Source organism: Labeo rohita, chromosome 22, assembly GCF_022985175.1.
Source record: "Labeo rohita strain BAU-BD-2019 chromosome 22, IGBB_LRoh.1.0, whole genome shotgun sequence".
Classification (NCBI taxonomy): Eukaryota; Metazoa; Chordata; class Actinopteri; order Cypriniformes; family Cyprinidae; genus Labeo; species Labeo rohita.
The window spans coordinates 10,903,693-10,927,720 of NC_066890.1; the positions used below are offsets into that span (position 1 = coordinate 10,903,693).

Sequence of the window (24,028 nt, forward strand, 5' to 3'; positions counted from 1 at the left end):
TGAACTTCTAAAATGTAGTTTAAATACAGCTTCAAATGATCCCAAATGCAGGAAGAAGGGTCTTATCTAGTGAAATGATCGGTTATTTTCATAAAAGTAATACAATTTAAATACTTTTTAATGTCAAACGCTCGTCTTGTCTTACTCTGCCTGGACTGTTTTTGTTCCAGTTCATGACAGTTAGTGTATGTCGAAAAACTCCCATCTCATGTTCTCCCTCAACTTCAAAATCGTCCTATAGCACTGTTTTACCTTTTTTGTTAAGGGTGTTTGATCTTCTTCGCATGTTCACGTTGCAAAGACTGTGTCAGATGTAGGATGATTTTGAAATTATTTTTAAAGTTGAGGGAGAAAATACGATTGGAGTTTTTCAACATACCCTAACTGTCTTGAGTCAGAATACACAGTTCAGGCAGCAAGACAAGACGAGAGTTTGAAAATAAAAAGTATTTAAGTTATATATTCTTTTTAATAAAAATAACTGATTGTTTCGCTAGATAAGACCCTTCTTCCTGGGCTGGATTCATTTATAACTACATTTTGGAAGTTCAAAATCAGGGCACCATATCAAACGCTGAAATGTTTTCTTCAAAAAACATAATTTCTTTACGACTGAAGAAAGACAGACATGAACATCTTGGATGACAAGGGGGTGAGTACATTACATGTAAATCTTTGTTTTGGAAGTGGACTTATCTTTTAAACTGTGAATACACTATTTTTTGAAAGTTCAAAGAGAATATTCCATTTCAGAATTTTACCACTTACTTAAAGGGGTCATCGGATGCGAAGTTCACTTTTTCATGTTGTTTGAACATTAATGTGTGTTGTCAGTGTATGTACAAATCTACCCTATAATGATAAAAATCCATGCAGTGGTTTTTAATTAATCTGTAAAAATAATATTCCCTTTTTCAAATTGAGCCGTTCTCAGATGCCTGTCATTGTGGTGTCGCACCCACAGAGGCCGCTCCCACGATAGTTGATTGATGTGAGCTCTTACGTCAGACCAGCTGTCACAGTCCAGTAACTTTACATGTCTTGATGCCAGAGCAGGGATGTAAGTTAGACAAGAATATCTCCGATTGAGTGATTGAGGTGTTGTGTTGCTGGATGTAATAATGAACATAGTGGTGGTCATTTACTCCCGACATCTGAGCCGCTGAAGATGCAGTAGATTACATTTGTTTGTGGGAATGCGCCTCCCAATGTACATATATCCATCTATGTTCATGCGAATCATTCATGATCCAGCTTCACTTACAGCAGAAGTGAGTATAAGGGTTTTATTATGAATCTTTGCGATCGCCTTTCCTTCTAACGTGGTAGTTAGCAAGTTTAGCGGCTAAACGCGGCTAAAGTAAACAGGCTCGTCACTCCACAGAGAGAAGAGAGGGGCGGGGTGAGCAGAGCTCATTTGCATTTAAAGGAACAGCCCCTTAGAATGAGATGATTTTTGCAGAGCTGATTTTGGCAAGGTAAAAAGGGTGTTGTTTTACACAACCATTGAGAATTTTTAATCAAAGTATATTAGAGACCTTTCATTAAGACCCTAAAGAATCATATCAACTTGTGGAAAATGGGCATCCGATGACCCCTTTAACAATTAGTGAGTGCTAAGTAGTAGCATTCAAAAACGTTCCATGAACAATGTATACATAAAATTTTTTGTGCTAACATTTTGATAACATTATTAAAGACCAGATCACTTTGAACAAATATTCTGTCAGCGTAAAAGAACCTTACCAGAATGTTAGCCAAAGTTCTGAGAACATTTCCTGGTAGCTGGGTAATAATGCCATTTAGGCACTGTGATCAACTTCATAAGTTCGTAATATATCAAATTTCATCTTCTAAGCACAAAGCTACTTCCTGGGAATCTGTAACCATGAAGACACTATCAAACATATTCTACACTGACAGAAAACAAGAGTCTCTCGTTATCTGTCTCTGTAGAACTGCATGGCACACATAGTTTGATAATTTGTAAATTAGCTACTTTGAGGTTTGCTGGAATTCAGAATCCACCCATTACCCATAAACGTTCCATTCTACAAACAGAAACATAAAAGCACTAATACATTTTTAATATTCACACAAACCAGGAAATAGGAGATACACAGGTTTCTTCACTCCTCTTCAACTGGACAGCTAAACAATCAGAAAGAAATTTGAACTGGTCATTTACACTGACTTCTGTTTCATACTGTGCGTCTCTGTTTAGGATACGAGCATCCATGCAAAATAAAAGTATTAATTTCTATAATTTCTAAAACTTTTAAATGGTATTGGGTATAATGTTACAAAATCTTTTTATTTCAGATAAATGCTGATCTTTGGATCTTTATATTCATCAAAGAATCCTGTTAGAGTACTGTTTTGAACATTGATAATAATAATAATAATAATAATAAATGTTTTTTGAACAGCAAATAAACATATTGGGATGATTTCTGAAGGATCATGTGACTCTGAAGACTGGAGTAATGATGCTGAAAATTCAGCTTTGATCACAGGAATAAATTACATTTTAAAATACATTCAAAAAGAAAACAGTTATTTTAAATAATAAAAATATTTATAAAATTTTACAGTTTTAGCTGTACTTTGGCCCAAGCTTCCCTATTACTATTGCTTATTGTTAAAATATCTTATTCTTAAATATTATGCTTCCTGATTATATTATATTATATATTACACTACTATCATACTCAGTATTAGACTTGGAGAGCAAAATAAAATTAAATAAAGCATAATAATAATAATAATAATAATAATAATAATAATAATAATACTTTATAGTAGAAATGGCATAAATAATTGTTACACTGCATTGCCCAGGTAAAAATAAAGTACACTTGAATTCCCTTAAAATATACTTACACACCAGAAAGCACATGTGTAGTACATTCTTAATAAAATTGCAAAATTAATACACTATAAAAATACTAATTAAAAGTATATTTTTACTCAAGTAGTACTTCAATGCAATTCCAAAAGTATACTAAAAATAACTGCTATTTAAATTGATTTTTAGTACATTGAAATAAAGTATACTACCGCAAAAATATATAGAGGACTTTTATTAGTGTATTTCTTAAAAGTGAGCTTCGATTTCTTTACAAATATTTTATATAGTTATCCTAAGTTTAAATTAAATTATATATTAGTAATGTAATAGTTATAAGTACATTTTCCCAACTGTGCTACTTAAGTACAGTTATATAAATAAATTCCCTAATTAGCCCATACCCCCAGTTTTGGGGTCACGGTTCAATACGAGTTCGGTACAAGAAATTTTTTTATTTTATTTTGAACAGGCATTAGTGCTACACACATGGTCAGTTGTTTTGTATAATTGGATTGGATTGGATTGTATAATTTCAAGCAAAAACAGAACAGGACTGACTTTACATTTTTAGATTATTCTACATAAGACACCTGCACAAAAAAATAAAAATAACTAAAATAAAATAGCAGATGGACTAAATAAAAATGCAGATTTGCTGACAGCAGGTGGCGCTTATGGAACAGCAGCAGTACAGAGTTTCCTTGGTTACCACTGTAAACAAAGCAGCTGTGCTTTAAGAAGTCCACTTCCAGAACAACAATTCACAGATAATTTACTCACCCCCTTGTCATCCAAAATGTTCATGTCTTTCTGTCTTCAGTCGTGAAGAAATTATGGTTTTTGAGGAAAACATTTAAGGATTTTTCTCCATATAATGGACTTCATTGGTGCCCCGATTTTGAACTTCCAAAATGTAGTTTAAATGCAGCTTTAAAGGCTCTAAATGATCCCAGCCGAGGAAGAAGGGTCTTATCTAGCTAAACAAACGTTGATCACACTACAAACAAGACAAAACTATAATGCTATAAGAAACAGAAAAGATTAATTCATTGTTTACCTGGGTCTTTAGTCTATGATTGGCCCTCCTCACCTCTTATCTCACAAGTTTATGGGTTTGAGTCGTTCGTTCATCACGTGACAGCCCCATAAGATGAACCAACGACTCAAAAACCCCGAAGACTCGAAACAGGTGAACTAATTCCAGTACAGAACCTAATAGGATGTTGCGCATATGCGACTGAACGAATCACTCCCCGAGACGACTTGTTCTCCCCGAGTCACATTAAAGATTTGTTCAAAATGAACGAATCGTTTAAGAACGACCCATCACTAATTCGTAGTGTCGTGGACGCGCATCCCAGAGCCTGTGCTACACGAGCTTTTGTGCTTAAAAAGTATACACATTTAAAAAAAAAAAAAAAAAAAAAAATGGCAGATCATTTCACTAGGTAAGATCCTCAGCTGGGATCATTCAGAGCTGTTTGAAGCTGAATTGAAACTACATTTTGGAAGTTCAAACTTGGGGCACCAATGAAGTCCATTATATGGAGAAAAATTCTGAAATGCTTTTCTCAAAAACCATAATTTCACTACGACTGAAGACAGAAAGACATGAACATCTTGGATGACAAGGGGGTGAGTAAATTATTTGTAAATTGCTGTTCTCGAAGTGGACTTCTCCTTTAAACACTAGTTTAATAGGCATTATATGGAGGTAAGAGGAAAAGAAAATGCCATCGAAACATTTCTGAAGATGGTCAGTTCTTCTTATATCCCCCACATATTTGTCTTCCTGTATTTTAAGCATTGCGAACAGTGAGCTTGATCTGCCTGGTACCCTTTATGAAAATGAACCATGGTTTTGCCACACTAACCATAACTTAACCATGGTTTTGTAGTAAAGCTGTGGTTATATAAATGGTAAACAATACATTAAAAAACATGGTTACTGCACTTTACGCTACAACCGTGGTTAAATTTTCATAATTTTCAGACTTAAATTCTAGACAAGAAAAAAATTTCACACAAATTACATTTTGGGAAATGACTGCAATCCAGTTTGTGTGAAAATCCGGAACAGAGATTGACCAAAGTAAAACTAAAAACCAGTTCTGATTCATGGCTGGTCGACCAGTTTGTCTCTAAAACCCAAAACTTTCCCACACAGCTGATATTTTCTTCTATTTACAGACTTAAATTCAACACACACACAAACAAACAAACAAAAAAACAATATTTTGGGAAACTATTGCAGTGCAGTTTGTGTGCAATTCTGGAATAGAGATAGGCCAAAATAAAACTAAAAACCAGTTCCAATCAGTGTTGGCAACTTCTTTCAATGGAAAGTAGCTAAACCCTGCTTGAAAAGTCGCTAAATGTCACTAGATTACGTCACATGCTAATTAGAATATTCATGACATAAGTGCACCATATATTATCTTGCCTCTTTGCTTTAGGACTAAAGCGTTTTAGGACTAAAACTAGCTCCTAAATCTGTGAAATGTTAGGAGCAGTGGAGAGGACTCCTAAGTCACTAAGATCAAGTCCTAAAACTATCCTAAAATGGCTGTTGCCGGCTATCTGCCTCGGAACAGAAACATCTTAGAAACATTTGATGATAATGAGCTTTTAAGAAGGTATGGTCCTAATCGCGAAGGTATTATGACTGTTGCAGAACTTGCAGGGACGCAGTCACTTCACCAGTAAATAGAAACAACCCAACAATCCACAGATCAAGGTTTTGACAACCCTCGAATGGCAGCTCCTTATGAATGCAATAAATATTATAATGATTTTAATCTGCAATAGCATAACAAGGTTACATGAAAACATTATGTTCAACTTGAAAATAATGTCCGTTTACCTGTAGCTGTTGTTTGTTGCTTGAATTCTGCGATCTCTGCCTTTGCCTGACTTTGCAAAGAATACCAGCGCTTTTCACAGTCATCTTTGCTTCTGGGCAAAAGTGTGCTGCATTTATTTGCACACATATATTTTCCCACACATCTTTTTTTAGTTTTTGGGGTTATCCTAACTCCAAATTTTCCCTTGATTATATCCTTGTTTTCATGAACAAGTTGGGCAAGAAGTAAGAGTTGTTCTTGCATCCAGTTTGGTTTTCTTTTACGTTTACATGCCGTCAGCCATGATTATTCTACCCTGTTAATTAAAAGGCTGTTTATATGCATATCCGCTAACTGTATAGGAGGAGCGCACATGTTTGAAGACATACATGTTTAATTAGTGACACTTAGCCTGTGTTTTAAAATCTTTATTTTAATATGGCAACATTTTTATTTTAAAACCTTGATTTGAATATGATATAATGCATGTTACATTATTTCTATGAATAAATGTCTGACAGAGACCCCTCCCCTATCAGCCAATCATTGTGTGCATAGTTAATAAGCATGTCGACATCATTCATAGCAACGAGGTCAACCCCGCCCTTACTTTTAGCTTAAGACTTCTCTCTATTCCTTAGTAAAAGTTTGTCTCAGCAGCTTTGTGAATAGGTTTTAAGAGAAAACTCTTAGCTAAAAACTTTTACTGCTATTTAGGAGAACTTTTAGTGGTAAGATAAAATGTTTTGTGGTTACAGGCTCTGATCATGTGTACATAATGTAATGACATTAAACTCATTTTTAACATGATAGTTTTATGCTTACGTGTACTATAATATTATGTTATTAGCCCTGAGATAAATGATGCCAGTGAATAAACACATAGATATGCATATTTTGTTTGTAATCCAAAACAGTTTAGTGCTAGTATTTTTGTTAAGTGAGTTAGAGGGTTTGGGTTCTAAACCGCCATCTCATGAATTTTTTCAAAAAAAGTGGTGGGGACAAATCGAGCCTTGCAAAAAGTGTCCCACCCATCCCACCTGTAAATTATGCCTATGAAAATAAGTTAAATGTGAAACACTAACACAAGCAATTATGAGAAATATTTTTATTACAGCAGTCTTCAACAGTAAAACCAATGCAATAGTGTTAAAATGTACAGTTTCACAAACTTTCTTGCAGAAGTTTTCGTCCTTTCCAACGCTGGTCGTGATTTCTCTCTAAGAGTTATTTGCCATCTGACTATTTCTGTGATCATGCAGTGATGGATTATAGGGGCATGTTTGTACAGGCGTACCTGTTCAGCCAAAACACGCGAACAGTTCACTCGAGAAGCCGTGCACTCCGCCACGCGAAATGGTTGATTTCACAAACCCAAGCGAACTTGCGGATGCGTATAAATCAGTGTTTACGTTGCACAGATTTAGGAGCTAGTTTTAGCGCTAAAACGCTTTGTGAAACACTCTTTGAGCAAAAACTTAGGAGTCCTAAATTTAGGACTGGCACACCCATTATTTTTAAGATTTTCTCCTAAATCGGCAAGTTATGAGCTACTTTTAGCCTTAACATGTTTTGTGAATACGGGCCCTGATGGTAAACTTACATTCGACCACATGCCATCCTCTACAAGCAATCTCTAAAAGAAGATCAAAATTAAAAAAGGTTTTGTCCATTGAGCTGTCCAAGTAAATTTGGACAGCTGTAATTACATTAAATCTGTAATTACAAGGAATACTTGTAGGCACAGTTAAAAGTTTATTTTTTTGAGTCTTGTACTTTTTTCATTATTGAATGTGAAGAATTATTTGTGTTATGTAATATGTAATACTGTGTGAATGTTTCATTTCTGCACCCTTCAGTGTAATTTCAGAAACAGATTGTTTTCTATTCGTGTTAGACTTGCTAGACAACTAGATGCCTTTCCAGATAGTAAGTAAAAAATGTGAAATGTTGTAAATGCTGATTTAACATGCTAATGTGCCTGCTTTTCCCTGTAATAATGCATGACAAATCATATGCATTTCTGTAAATATGCTTACTCAAGACCATTTCATTCACATTATTAATCTGATTCTTAATATGCAGTGAGAAAAATCTGATGCTGATTTATAGGTGCTATGATATATTTAAATACACTGTAAATACATTTATATTTTTAACTTCCACATCTCTGGCAATTACTCCCTCTGACCAACATTGTTACTTAAAGTAGGCTGATCTCAGAAATAGGACAAATAGTTCACCTAAAAGTGAACATTTGCTAAACATGTACTCACCCTCAGGGCATCCAAGATGTAGATACGTTTTGGAGAAATTTAGCGTTATATCATTTGTTCAGTTGACCTTCATCTTGGATGGCCTGAGGGTGAGTAAATGTTCATTTTCATGTGAACTCTTTTTATTGTGATCTTAAATTTGAAACTTACACCAAATATGTGTGTTTACACCTATCTAATGAGGACGAAGTTAGTATATGTTGGGAAGTGACACTTGGTACCAATCATTGTTTAAAAACTTGGCACCTTTCCAAAGAAATGCTGATTAACCAGAGTCAGTTTCAATTTCAATTTTGAGAAACCTTAATAAACTCACTGTTGTCTTATGATGAGGCAAAGTAAATTTCCTCCTCATGTTTACTTGCATTTAAGTCTTGCATCCAGATCTCGTCTACTTCATCAAGATTATGAAGAAACATAGATGACAGATTATAATTACAAGATTATAGATTAATCTTTTCATCCACTCTTAAATAACTAGAGCACAGATACAAACAATAGAGTGTTACCAGTAACGATTAATTACTGTACTTGTTTCCTCATACTGAAATTTTGTCGTAAGTCACTGACTTAGAACGTATTGTAGCTGTATGCAAAATCTGTTTTGCACTATATAACATTGTTTTCCAGTAAAATCATTTCTGAATTTATAGCTTGCTGCACATTTCATTTACTTCACAAAATACTTAGTGAAGAAACTTTTGAATGAATTAGTTTTTTAATGTGTAGCTATTGGTATTGACATATATATATAAGTTAAAGAACTGAGACATAAAATTAACAGGTTTCACAAACATGTGATGATCAGACTGACAGAAATGGAATAATGAGCCCCCCTTTTTTATATAAAAAAAAAAAAAAGAATAAAATTTCACTGAACTCTAGTGACTCATTCTGAGAACCAGTTATATTAGTACAAATTAATGGGTGGGCGGAGTTTAAGGACAAGTTTTAGTTCGATGCCAAACACATCAGTCTTCAGTCTTTCTCCATGTAGAAGTAGAGGATTATTCCTTTAGTTTGCATTACTCATGTCAGGTTGCTTCTCCGAGGTCATTTTTCTGGTTTGATGTTTTGGTAGCAAAAAACTCACAAGATGTTTCGATTTATGATATTTATTGCATTGGCTTTACTGATTGGTAGATTAGTACCATCAGGTAAGATGTCTATTTAAATCTACATATTAATCTGCAACTAAAGCATTAAATATGTATGCGTATATATATATACACTACCGTTCAAAAGTTTGGGGTCAGTAAGACTTGTAATAGTCTTTAAAGAAGTCTCTTATGCTCATCAACGCTGCATTTATTTGATTAAAAATATAGAAAAAAAAACAGTAATATTGCAAAATGTTTTTACAATATAAAATAATGTTTTTTATTTTAACATACTTTAAAATAGAATTTATTCCTGTGATGAAATGCTGAATTTTTATCAGCTGTTACTCCAGTCTTAAGTGTCACACGATCCTTCAGAAATCATTCTAATATGCGGATTTATTATTAGAATGATCAATGTTGGATAATGTCAACAGTTGTGCTGCCAAATATTTTTTGGAACCTGTCATTTTTTTTTCAGGATTCTTTCATGAATAACAAGTTTAAAAAGTACAGTGTTTATTCAAAATATAAATATTTTATAACAATGTAAATTATTTATTATTAACTTTTAATAAACTTTTAATTATTAACTTAATACATCCTTGGTGAATAAAAGTATTAATTTCTTAAAAAAAAAAAAGAAAGAAACAATAAAAATGTACTGACCCCAAACTTTTGAACGGTAGTGTATATATATATTTTTATTTGTGTGTGTGTATATTGTGTATATTGCTAAATTATTATTAAACTTTTATACATTCAGTGTAATTTATATAACTGAATTATATCAGGGTCACAAAAATGTTTAAACAAAATTTATTGTGAGATATCTTCATACAAGGTGTATCAAAAATGTTTAATAACAAAAATATATTCTGATATATCCTGATATGATTAGGTTTATTTAGAATTATAAAATATCTCTGTTAATACTTTTACCATTTCTGAATAATTCATGTATCATGTATTTTTGTCAAACATATAAAAAAATAAATAAATAAATAAAAAACTAAATTACTATTGAGTTGTCAGTCCCAGGTGAAAAAGTGCAGTTTAATAATGTACTGAAAGTGCTATATTTTCATGCACTAATTTTGTCGTTAATATACTAAAAATAAAATGTGCTTTTAAAATACTACCTCTGTATTTAAAAAAATGTATTTAGTTACCATTTGGAGTACATTTGAGTGTACTAGTGTATGATGGGTTCAAGTGTACTACAAGTGGTAACTAAATACAATTTTAGAGATAGTATGCTAAAAAACAGAAAGTTTAAGTTTATCTTAAGAAGTACTACAGAATCATTTTTAGTATATTAAGTACAAAATTAGTGCGTGAAAATAGAGTAAGTGAAAGTGCACTTTTTTTCACCTGGGGTTACAAAGGAATTTAAATCATGCGAAGAACCTAACCCTAACACTGCAAATTCCAAATATTTTGCATTTATTAATCTGTTAATCTGAAATTAGAGTACTCTGACCAGTTTTTACATAGTAGAATGAAAAAAAAAATGAAATCAGGTTTAATATATCTCTGTGCTTCTATCAAAACTTTGGCCCATTTTCAACTAGCCCAACACTGTAATATTGGCTTAAACTATCAAATTTTTCTGTTTGCCTGACCGGAGGAAGACATTGGCTAGTGTTCTGGAAACCGGTTTGTCATTATTTCTGCAGTTTTGATGTCAAAATTAGCAGTATTCCTCTTTAGTGTTCATAATACAAACAAAAATTGTGTGACTCACAAAACATGTAGGATTATATTAAACACAAGTAGGTGACCTTTAATTCAGCAAGTTTATCTGTGCCTTACAAATCAACTCTTGTTCCATAATTATAATAATAATCATAATTATTTCTTAAATTATTTAATAATTACGCATCATGTTATAAAACAAACTCCCCAGTAAAGCCTAAAAAAACAAAATACTTCCTGCAAATACAAACAAATCTTGTAATGCAGGTTATTTGGATGTCAGTGCCAGAAAAAAAAAAAAAAAAACACTCACAGATGAACATGACACAATTGTTACACTGCTTTGTTAGAGTGTCCACCAATGGATCTAATTGACTTGTTCAAAAAAGTAATCCAAACACTGAAAAAAATTCATTTATAGGTCAGATGAAAGTCACTTCAATGTTTGCTTTATTTACACAAAAGGTTACTGTTCTCTGGCATCTCTAAATGTTTTTTCTTTCTTCCATTTCATCTACTAAAGTCATGCTGCTTAATTTTCATTTACATCATCAGATGCACAAACATCTGCACCAACTACAACAGCATCTACATCTGAATCAATGACACCAACTGAAACAACTGTAGTTCAACCAACAACTGAAACCAGATCTACACCTGTAACAGGAACATCAACTATCGTAACATCTACATCTGAATCAACTACAACAGAATCAACTACTGTAGTTCAGTCAACAACTGAAACCACATCTACACCTGTAACAGGAACATCAACTATCATAACAACTACATCTGAATCAACTACAACAGAACCAACTACTGTAGTTCAGTCAACAACTGAAACCACATCTACACCTGTAACAGGAACATCAACTATCATAACAACTACATCTGAATCAACAACAACAGAACCAACTACTGTAGTTCAGTCAACAACTGAAACCACATCTACACCTGTAACAGGAACATCAACTATCATAACAACTACATCTGAATCAACGACAACAGAACCAACTACTGTAGTTCAATCAACAACTGAAACCACATCTACACCTGTAACAGGAACATCAACTATCCTAACATCTACATCTGAATCAACGACAACAACAGAATCAACAACTGTAGTTCAATCAACAACTGAAACCATGTCTACACCTGTAACAGGAACATCAACTATCATAACAACTACATCTGAATCAACTACAACAGAACCAACTACTGTAGTTCAGTCAACAACTGAAACCACATCTACACCTGTAACAGGAACATCAACTATCATAACAACTACATCTGAATCAACGACAACAACAGAACCAACTACTGTAGTTCAATCAACAACTGAAACCACATCTACACCTGTAACAGGAACATCAACTATCATAACAACTACATCTGAATCAACGACAACAGAACCAACTACTGTAGTTCAGTCAACAACTGAAACCACATCTACACCTGTAACAGGAACATCAACTATCATAACAACTACATCTGAATCAACGACAACAACAGAACCAACTACTGTAGTTCAATCAACAACTGAAAACCACATCTACACCTGTAACAGGAACATCAACTATCATAACAACTACATCTGAATCAACACAACAACTGAACCAACTACTGTAGTTCAATCAACAACTGAAACCACATCTACACCTGTAACAGGAACATCAACTATCATAACAACTACATCTGAATCAACAACAACAACTAAACCAACTACTGTAGTTCAATCAACAACTGAAACCACATCTACACCTGTAACAGGAACATCAACTATCATAACAACTACATCTGAATCAACGACAACAACAGAACCAACTACTGTAGTTCAATCAACAACTGAAACCACATCTACACCTGTAACAGGAACATCAACTATCATAACAACTACATCTGAATCAACAACAACAACAGAACCAACTACTGTAGTTCAATCAACAACTGAAACCACATCTACACCTGTAACAGGAACATCAACTATCATAACAACTACATCTGAATCAACGACAACAACTGAACCAACTACTGTAGTTCAATCAACAACTGAAACCACATCTACACCTGTAACAGGAACATCAACTATCATAACAACTACATCTGAATCAACAACAACAACTGAACCAACTACTGTAGTTCAATCAACAACTGAAACCACATCTACACCTGTAACAGGAACATCAACTATCATAACAACTACATCTGAATCAACGACAACAACTGAACCAACTACTGTAGTTCAATCAACAACTGAAACCACATCTACACCTGTAACAGGAACATCAACTATCATAACAACTACATCTGAATCAACAACAACAACTGAACCAACTACTGTAGTTCAATCAACAACTGAAACCACATCTACACCTGTAACAGGAACATCAACTATCCTAACATCTACATCTGAATCAACGACAACAACAGAACCAACTACTGTAGTTCAATCAACAACCGAAACCACATCTACACCTGTAACAGGAACATCAACTATCCTAACATCTACATCTGAATCAACGACAACAACAGAACCAACTACTGTAGTTCAATCAACAACTGAAACCACATCTACACCTGTAACAGGAACATCAACTATCATAACAACTACATCTGAATCAACGAATCTGAATCAACAACTGAACCAACTACTGTAGTTCAATCAACAACTGAAACCACATCTACACCTGTAACAGGAACATCAACTATCATAACAACTACATCTGAATCAACAACAACAGAACCAACTACTGTAGTTCAATCAACAACTGAAACCACATCTACACCTGTAACAGGAACATCAACTATCATAACAACTACATCTGAATCAACCACAACAACTGACCAACTACTGTAGTTCAATCAACAACTGAAACCACATCTACACCTGTAACAGGAACATCAACTATCATAACAACTACATCTGAATCAACGACAACAACAAAACCAACTACTGTAGTTCAATCAACAACTGAAACCACATCTACACCTGTAACAGGAACATCAACTATCATAACAACTACATCTGAATCAACAACAACAACAGAACCAACTACTGTAGTTCAATCAACAACTGAAACCACATCTACACCTGTAACAGGAACATCAACTATCATAACAACTACATCTGAATCAACGACAACAGAACCAACAACTGTAGTTCAATCAACAACTGAAACCACATCTACACCTGTAACAGGAACATCAACTATCATAACAACTACATCTGAATCAACGACAACAACAGAACCAACTACTGTAGTTCAATCAACAACTGAAACCACATCTACACCTGTAACAGGAACATCAACTATCATAACAACTACATCTGAATCAACGACAACAACAGAACCAACTACTGTAGTTCAATCAACAACTGAAACCACATCTACACCTGTAACAGGAACATCAACTATCATAACAACTACATCTGAATCAACAACAACAGAACCAACAACTGTAGTTCAATCAACAACTGAAACCACATCTACACCTGTAACAGGAACATCAACTATCATAACAACTACATCTGAATCAACGACAACAACAAACCCAACTACTGTAGTTCAATCAACAACTGAAACCACATCTACACCTGTAACAGGAACATCAACTATCATAACAACTACATCTGAATCAACAACAAACAGAACCAACAACTGTAGTTCAATCAACAACTGAAACCATCTACACCTGTAACAGGAACATCAACTATCATAACAACTACATCTGAATCAACAACAACAACTGAACCAACTACTGTAGTTCAATCAACAACTGAAACCACATCTACACCTGTAACAGGAACATCAACTATCATAACAACTACATCTGAATCAACAACAACAACAAAGCCAACTACTGTAGTTCAGTCAACAACTGAAACCACATCTACACCTGTAACAGGAACATCAACTATCATAACAACTACATCTGAATCAACTACAACAGAACCAACTACTGTAGTTCAGTCAACAACTGAAACCACATCTACACCTGTAACAGGAACATCAACTATCATAACAACTACATCTGAATCAACACAACAACAGAACCAACTACTGTAGTTCAATCAACAACATCCACATCTACACCTGTAACAGGAACATCAACTATCATAACAACTACATCTGAATCAACGACAACAACTGAACCAACAACTGTAGTTCAATCAACAACTGAAACCACATCTACACCTGTAACAGGAACATCAACTATCATAACAACTACATCTGAATCAACAACAACAACAGAACCAACTACTGTAGTTCAATCAACAACTGAAACCACATCTACACCTGTAACAGGAACATCAACTATCATAACAACTACATCTGAATCAACAACAACAACTGAACCAACTACTGTAGTTCAATCAACAACTGAAACCACATCTACACCTGTAACAGGAACATCAACTATCATAACAACTACATCTGAATCAACAACAACAGAACCAACTACTGTAGTTCAGTCAACAACTGAAACCACATCTACACCTGTAACAGGAACATCAACTATCATAACAACTACATCTGAATCAACAACAACAGAACCAACAACTGTAGTTCAATCAACAACTGAAACCACATCTACACCTGTAACAGGAACATCAACTATCATAACAACTACATCTGAATCAACGACAACAACAGAACCAACTACTGTAGTTCAATCAACAACCGAAACCACATCTACACCTGTAACAGGAACATCAACTATCATAACAACTACATCTGAATCAACGACAACAACTGAACCAACTACTGTAGTTCAATCAACAACTGAAACCACATCTACACCTGTAACAGGAACATCAACTATCATAACAACTACATCTGAATCAACAACAACAACTGAACCAACAACTGTAGTTCAATCAACAACTGAAACCACATCTACACCTGTAACAGGAACATCAACTATCATAACAACTACATCTGAATCAACGACAACAACAGAACCAACTACTGTAGTTCAATCAACAACTGAAACCACATCTACACCTGTAACAGGAACATCAACTATCATAACAACTACATCTGAATCAACAACAACAGAACTATCAACAACTGAAACCACATCTACACCTCAATCAACAACAACTACATCTGAAACCACATCTACACCTGTAACAGGAACATCAACTATCATAACAACTACATCTGAATCAACAACTGAACCAACTACTGTATTTCAGTCAACAACTGAAACCACATCTACACCTGTAACAGGAACATCAACTATCATAACAACTACATCTGAATCAACGACAACAACAGAACCAACTACTGTAGTTCAGTCAACAACTGAAACCACATCTACACCTGTAACAGGAACATCAACTATCATAACAACTACATCTGAATCAATGACAACTGAACCAACAACTGTAGTTCAATCAACAACCGAAACCACATCTACACCTGTAACAGGAACATCACCTATCATAACAACTACATCGGAATCAACGACAACAACTGAACCAACAACTGTAGTTCAATCAACAACTGAAACCACATCTACACCTGTAACAGGAACATCAACTATCATAACAACTACATCTGAATCAACGACAACAATTGAACCAACTACTGTAGTTCAATCAACAACCGAAACCACATCTACACCTGTAACAGGAACATCAACTATCATAACAACTACATCTGAATCAACAACAACAACTGAACCAACAACTGTAGTTCAATCAACAACTGAAACCACATCTACACCTGTAACAGGAACATCAACTATCATAACAACTACATCTGAATCAACGACAACAACAGAACCAACTACTGTAGTTCAATCAACAACTGAAACCACATCTACACCTGTAACAGGAACATCAACTATCATAACAACTACATCTGAATCAACAACAACAACTGAAACCACATCTACACCTGTAACAGGAACATCAACTATCATAACAACTACATCTGAATCAACAACAACAACTGAACCAACTACTGTACTTCAGTCAACAACTGAAACCACATCTACACCTGTAACAGGAACATCAACTATCATAACAACTACATCTGAATCAACGACAACAACTGAACCAACTACTGTAGTTCAATCAACAACTGAAACCACATCTACACCTGTAACAGGAACATCAACTATCATAACAACTACATCTGAATCAATGACAACAACAACCAACAACTGTAGTTCAATCAACAACCAAAACCACATCTACACCTGTAACAGGAACATCACCTATCATAACAACTACATCTGAATCAACGACAACAACTGAACCAACAACTGTAGTTCAATCAACAACTGAAACCACATCTACACCTGTAACAGGAACATCAACTATCATAACAACTACATCTGAATCAACAACAACAACTGAACCAACTACTGTAGTTCAGTCAACAACTGAAACCACATCTACACCTGTAACAGGAACATCAACTATCCTAACATCTACATCGGAATCAACAACAACAACTGAACCAACTACTGTAGTTCAATCAACAGCTGAAACCACATCTACATCTGTAAAAGGAATATCAACTACACTAGCATCTACTGAATCAACAGAATCAACAACGAGAATTGAAACAACATTTGCAGTTGATCCAACAACTGAAACAACAATTACAACTCAAACAACAACTTTACCTTTATCAACAACAACTGCACCAACCTCAACATCAACTGTGCCAACATCTACAACTCAATCAACAACAGCTGCACCAACATCAACTGTGTCAACATCTACCACTCAATCAACAACAACTGCAGCAACTTCAACATCAACTGTGCCAACATCTACGACTCAATCAACAACAACTGCAGCAACCAACATCTACCACTCAATCAACAACAACTGCACCAACGTCAACATTAACTGCATCAACATTGATATCAACTGCATTAACATCTACTACTCAATTAATAACAACTAAACCAACATCCTCATCAACAGTGCTAACATCTACCACTGTCCTGCGAAGTAAATAAATTAGATTTTATCTGTTTAGGCAATTTTTTTATTATTCACCGTTTCATGGTTTTGTGAATAGATTAAAGTTTAATTCACAGTTATATGCTGTTATAAATCTGATTTGAATTTGATTTTTTATAGATTCGACAGCAGTTGCATACATTACTTTCAAAATGAGATCCTTTGTTGAGTTAAGCAATGAGGACATGATTGCAAATATTGACAAGGTAAGCTGATATTCTGTCAATAATGTATATAAATAAATAAATAAATAAATAAATACACACACACATGTATATGTGTGTATATATATATATATATATATATATATATATATACTAGTCAACATCTGAAGTGGATCAAAACCTTTCATCAGAGTTGTCCTAAAACCAAAACAATGCCTGCTCTTGTCTTAGGACAACTTTTATGAACTTTTTCTGATACACTTCAAATGTTGACTACTGTGTATATAAATAATATATATGTGTGTGTGTGTGTGTGTGTGTGTGTGTGTGTGTGTGCTTCATTGTAATCATTAACTTGACAAACTGAGAGTACAACCTGCATAACATAACCTGTAGCTTTAGACCAATTATAGGTTTGTAAACATGTATGCACATCATGGTTGCAGAAAACCTGGGAGAGGCAGCCTTTATGGCTAGAGAATTACATGGATACAGTACAAAATAGTTACGTTTAAAAATATTATACATTATATTGATTAAATGTCATTTTCAAGATGTTCTCTGCATATTACAAGAGCTTGTCACACAGTGATAAGCACTGTTATTCAACGAAATTGACGTTAAATAGTGGGATAGTCTTACAGATCTGAAATAGGGATGACGTTTTTGTGGGTGGTTCAAGTATAAGTCTACGGAGCCATGGAATAAACAGATTTAAAAAAATGTAAATTTGATTTTATATTTCAAAATTCTGACTTTATTCTTGCAATTCTGAGATTATATCTTACAATTCTAATAAGGTAACAAAAAAACTTATCATTCTCCCCTTGGCACAGAGTTCATATCTGTAACGGAGTGAGTGAGACGAGAGGTGAGGGGATCCATTTGCGAGCTTTTATTGAATCGACAAGACAAAGGCATGGTCAGGCAGGCAGGGTCAAAACAACAGCAAACAGGTATGTTACGGCGAGGCACAGTAGAAGTCTGTGAAGCAGGCGTGGGTCGATTCGTGGCGAACGTAATCCGTAAAGGCACGAGACGAGAGAATAATTCAAGAAACGAGCTAGAGTCCAGTAGGCAGGCAGCGAGACAGACGAGACGAGATGGCCAGGCGAGGGAACTAAACACAGGGAACTAGGAACTCGGGAACTAGGGAACAAGGAAACTAGGGAACAAGGAAACTAGGAAACTAGGAACGCTAACACTGATAATAACAACAACAATACTCTGTGAGATCCAGAGGGAAAGTCCGGGGGGCTTTTATAGCGCCGCTGACTGGTTACAGGTGCTGACCCAATCAGCGCGCTGGATGACGGGGAATGTAGTCCGGGGTGTAGTGCAGTCTGAGCATAGTGACATGGTGAGAGCGACATCTGGTGGTGAGCGGACCGCAGGTCACCGACCAGATTCGTAACAATATCACACACTTCTGGCTTTTTTTCCCTCAGAATTAACAAACTCACAGGTTTTGAGTTAAATCGAGTTATAAAGTCCAAATTATAAATTATAGATATAAACTTGCATTTGCGAGGGGGAAAAAAGCCAGAATTGTGAGATAAAATAAATAACTGTTATGTATAATGTTAATAGTAATAGGTTTAAATAATATTTTATGCTGTAACTGTAGGGCAAATACAATACGTCCCCTATGAAAAGCATATGTGAATATTATGTAGACCTATTGTTTAAATCAAATTTATGCTTCAAATGTAGAGTAATCATAGCAGTTTTCATCCATAGTATGTCTGTTTAAAGGTCTGCGTTTAGCTTCAAACGGTGTCTTTGACAACACTATTCTATAAAAATTATTTGCATTCTGATTTTGACATGAAAAGGTACAAAGTATTTTTTTTGTCCTCTTATACCATGGATTTTACCCATTCACCTCCACTTGTTACCAGTGTTTCTCTGCAACCACTATGCACGCGCAGCTGCAAGTGACATAACTGACGTCTACTTCAAATTGGTGTATAAGTCTAAAATATGTTCCATATCGAATGGTCCCTTCGTTGCGTCACTGATGCTTTGGGTAAACCCCTGATGGGTAACCCTCAGACCACCATTTCATCAGAATATTCTCCTTCAGCGGTGAGACCATCTCTTTGTTGACTCTGCGACAGAAGCCTAAGAAGAAGAAGGAAGAAAAGCTCAGTCTGCTCACCGCCTTAAAAGGACCCCTCGCAGAGGAAGAAGCTGCAAGCCTTCCCCTGCAGCCATCTGGCACCTTTAGAGCGTTTTCCTGAGAAAATTTCAGTGCACAAAATTTCAGTAGCTCATTCAGGGACTCTCTGCATGGAGACGGGCACAGTGAGGGTGTTGCTCGCAGTATTTCAAGCCAAACTTTTCCATGATATGGACGAGTCTGGAAGAGATCCCTGTGCTTTCAAGGAGCTGCGGACAGCGACAGATCTTGCCCTGCACACTACCAAGGCAACAACACAGGCTGTCGACAGGGCAATGGCCAATCTGATGGTGTTGGAATGCACCAAAGGACTGTTTGGCCCTGCCATCAACGGGTTCGCGGAGCACTTTACTAAGGAACAGAAGACTTAATATGCTCTGTGTCACTTCAGGCTGGCCCAAGACAAAAAAAAAAAAAAGCTGGACACTTGGCTTTAAAATTTTCAGATTTCTTATCCCCATGTAGTCACAAATGCAAATGCCAGTCTCTCCCCACTTCAAGGTGAACTGTCATGGCCACCGGGCTTTTGGCTTGGAAAGCCATTCTGGCCCTGTCAAGTTGGATTCTAAATACAATAGAATGAGATTACTTGCTTGAGTTAGCTCGCAATCTGCCTCGTTTCAGAGATGTTACTCAAACTTTAATATGGGACAACGTTGCTCCAGGTCTCCAGTCTGAAGTACAAACACGGTTTGCAAAAGGTGCTGTGGAAATAGGCCCCTTTAGTGAGCAGCAAGTCAGGCTTTTACAGCAGATACCTTGTCCCCCCCACAAAAAAGGTGGGCTGAGACCTATTCTCGATCTCAAGACATTTGAATCATGCTGTCATGAGATGGCCGTTCAAAATGTTGACATTAATACAGATCCTTGTGCAAATATGCCCCGGGGACTGCTTTTTGACAGTGGATCTGAAAGACGCTTACTTTTCACATCTACATAGCCCACCATCAGAACATTCTTGGGATTCGCATTCGAAAGAGTGGCCTATCAGTACACTGTCCTGCCATTTGGACTGTCCCTAGCTCCTCGCACTTTCCATCCCATTCACGTTCCATCCCATGCCTGGCGCCTGAGCCGATATTATGTCAGGGTAACTCATTGCTGTATCAGAGCTGTGACCCCTTGGACAACTCCCTGCCTATTTCAATCAGTCCAACTGGGACTGACCTCCAGAAGGAAGAAGGTCATGACAAACGCTTCCAGCTCGATCTGGAGAGTGCTGTTCAAGGGCAATTTGGCATTCGGCTCCTGGTCAGACCAAGAGCAACCCCTGCATATCATTCTTCTCACCAATCACCCTGCTTCCTCAGGTTGTCAGGTGAGTCAGGGAGACAAGATGCTTACTCCTCATGATGGCCCCATTCTGGAAAAAACAGACTTGGTTCCCAGAAATGATTCAGCTGCTATCTGCAGCCCTATCCACACAGTTTATTTGGCAGCTATCACAGCAAATCATTCCCTCATAGCTGGCCAGTCAATCAGCAGAAACGACTTGGTCGTTAAGTTTTTAAGGGGAGTTTTGAAACTGAGTCTGCCTCTTCCTAAAATTGTACTGACATTTATCTATAGTCCCAAGGGCCCTCCTTTCAAGCCGCTTCAAACGGCTGACCTACAGCTCATGTCACTCAAGACTGTCCTCCTGTTGGACTTAGCATCAGCCAATCGGGATGGTGACTTCAAGTGCTCTCTGTTAGCGCTTCCTGTCTGGAATTTGGGCCTAACAACTGTAAAGTTGTTCTCAAACTGAGATACAGTTAAGTGCCTAAAGTGCTCTCAACTCCATTCAGAGCCCAAGTCATCACCCTGTTAGAACTCCCCATGGTGGATGGTAAACATCTGTTCAGACAGTCCCATTCAAAAAAACAGCCTGTTACAAAGCAGAGATTATCTTGTTTGATAGTAGATACTGTAGCCCTGGCTTATGTTGCAGCTGGCTTGCAGTGCCCCACAGGTATTCCACCAGAGGAATGCTCTGGGTGTGGTCCAGTGGAATTTCTGTTAGTAAGATTTGTGCTGCCACCAACTTGTCGTGTATACTTTTAGTAGATTTTACAATTTGGATGTCCCCACTTTGCAAGTGCAGATGCTGTCTGCTTAATCTACCTTATTCCCCTCGTTGAGTGGAAGGGCAATAGTGAATAGACCTCAGATTGGTAGCTCGGGTCCTCTTATAGCTCAGGTAACGGAGCCCTCAATAGAGTGCTGTCAGCTGGGCTTCTAAGCAAGCTGTGTTCTGCATCTGCGCATAGGCATGGCGCTATTGGATGCATTCTCCAAAGTGCCAGTGATGCAACGAGAGGGACTGTTTGACAGTGAATGTTCTGGTAACCTAACGTAACCTCGTTTCCCTGTAATAAGGGAATGGGCATTGCATAGCTTGACGTGCCATAAGCTGTGCACGAATCGATGACTGTCGGTTCAGTTGAACTGTTATTGATTCTAATGATACTGAGCCGGCTTATATAGCCATTAGCTCTCCTTTTGGCTGGCGAAAGTGCCATTGGTTTGTTCAGGTATAATGTTATCAAATCAGGCTTCAGTATCAGAGTAAACTGGGGTTTACCCAAAGCGTCAGTGATGCAACGCTCATTCCCTTATCTCAGGTAACCGAGGTTATGTTAGTAACCAGAGCGTTTTTTTTTTGTTTGTTTTTTTTTTTTTTTTTTACCATGACAGTGAAAAGACGATACTTCAACATTAACAATCAACAATTACCTAGTGATTTACTTCTAACAAGGGAAATGTGTCTACTCTGAATAGATATTTTGCTGTCTGTAGACTAGTCCATTGCTGAACTAATTTTTCAGCCTGAGTAAAAATAATGGTTGCAGATTGAATTTAACTGTAATGTTTACAGTGCTTATCAATTTTCATTGCAGTTTTTCAAGCACACAAACAGCACTGGGACTATCAGGATTACAGTAAAGAAATCAAGAAAATTGTTGCCCTAAGAATGACATGGAAAACTGCAATCTTCTACAAGCAATCTTTGAATAAAGTGTCCAGTCAGTATTTTGAATATAAACTGTGATTAAAAAAAGAACCACTTATAGTCACAGATAAAAGGTTAATTTTAATGTGTGTGGTTTTTTTCTGCTGTTATGCACTTTTTCATTTTGAACTCAACAGTCACTTAAGCGGTTTTGTGTAATATGTAATATTTTTGTGGATGTTAATTTCTGCTCCCTTCAGTCTGAATAATTACAAAAGCTCCTATCTATACAACAAAATGTCAGAATGTGTTGCATTCAACTTATACTAGGTAGATAACTAGAAGTCTTTCAAGACAATAGTTCAAAAATGTGTTCTTGGAAATACTGAAGTCCTGTACTATTTTAAATAAATGGTAAATATATTTTAAAATGTATTTTGGTTATGTGTTTTGGTTTTGGGTGGTTGTGTCACAGTTTTATTTTTTTGTTTTAGGACTCTCAGTTGATTAATTTTTCACACCTGCTTTCATTTGCTAGTTTGATTAGTCTATTTAAGTTCTGTGTTTTCTTCAATTTTTTGTCAGTTCTTATTGCTTGTGACCTAGTTGTTTTGCTCTTGTTTCTGAGTTTTGTGTAAATAAAACTAATACTGCTGCATTTAGATCCACTTTCTCATCATTTTTGCAACCAAGCTGACAATTTAGAATTTAGATTTTTTTTTTCTTTCAAATTTTAACTGTAAAACTCACACCAGATGTATGCATTTAATTAGTTTACGTTGTGAAGTAACAACTGTAACAGTCTGCAGCTTTAGAAGCCCAAGTAAATGTTTCTCATTGTTTAAATGCTTGTGGAACTACTTGGCAGGTTAAAAATGCTGATGAACCAGAGTCAGCGATGGGGAAATTCTGAGAAACCTAAATAAACTCACTGTTCTCTTATGATAAGGTATTTGGTTATGAAGTATCAGTTAATTTTCTGGTCATATGT

The 24,028-nt window shown here is 35.9% G+C and overlaps 1 protein-coding gene and 1 long non-coding RNA gene across 2 annotated transcripts; one reads left to right on the top strand and one right to left on the bottom strand.

Annotated features, from left to right (window-relative positions):
- Positions 1–8,972: 8,972 nt before the first annotated feature.
- Positions 8,973–23,821, top strand: LOC127154159 (uncharacterized). The gene is made up of 7 exons (XM_051095567.1): positions 8,973–9,130; positions 11,327–11,926; positions 13,863–14,063; positions 16,982–17,451; positions 17,720–17,747; positions 17,880–17,965; positions 22,985–23,821. The coding sequence occupies exons 1-7, from the start codon at positions 9,070–9,072 to the stop codon at positions 23,054–23,056; spliced, it is 1,518 nt and encodes a 505-aa protein (XP_050951524.1). The 5' UTR covers positions 8,973–9,069; the 3' UTR covers positions 23,057–23,821.
- Positions 11,661–17,059, bottom strand: LOC127154160 (uncharacterized). The gene is made up of 6 exons (XR_007825451.1): positions 17,000–17,059; positions 16,300–16,419; positions 15,370–15,471; positions 13,145–13,246; positions 11,927–12,025; positions 11,661–11,725 (listed from the first exon to the last, which is right to left on the bottom strand). It is a non-coding gene; the product is annotated as an uncharacterized LOC127154160 (long non-coding RNA).
- Positions 23,822–24,028: the final 207 nt, after the last annotated feature.

Excerpts from the sequence above, each read along its gene's own strand:
- LOC127154159 (XM_051095567.1), top strand. The coding sequence starts at position 9,070 with ATGTTTCGATTTATGATATTTATTGCATTGGCTTTACTGATTGGTAGA. Across the intron at positions 9,131-11,326 it reads TGGTAGATTAGTACCATCAG|ATGCACAAACATCTGCACCA; the intron begins GTAAGATGTCTA and ends TTACATCATCAG. Across the intron at positions 17,748-17,879 it reads ATCTACCACTGTCCTGCGAA|ATTCGACAGCAGTTGCATAC; the intron begins GTAAATAAATTA and ends GATTTTTTATAG.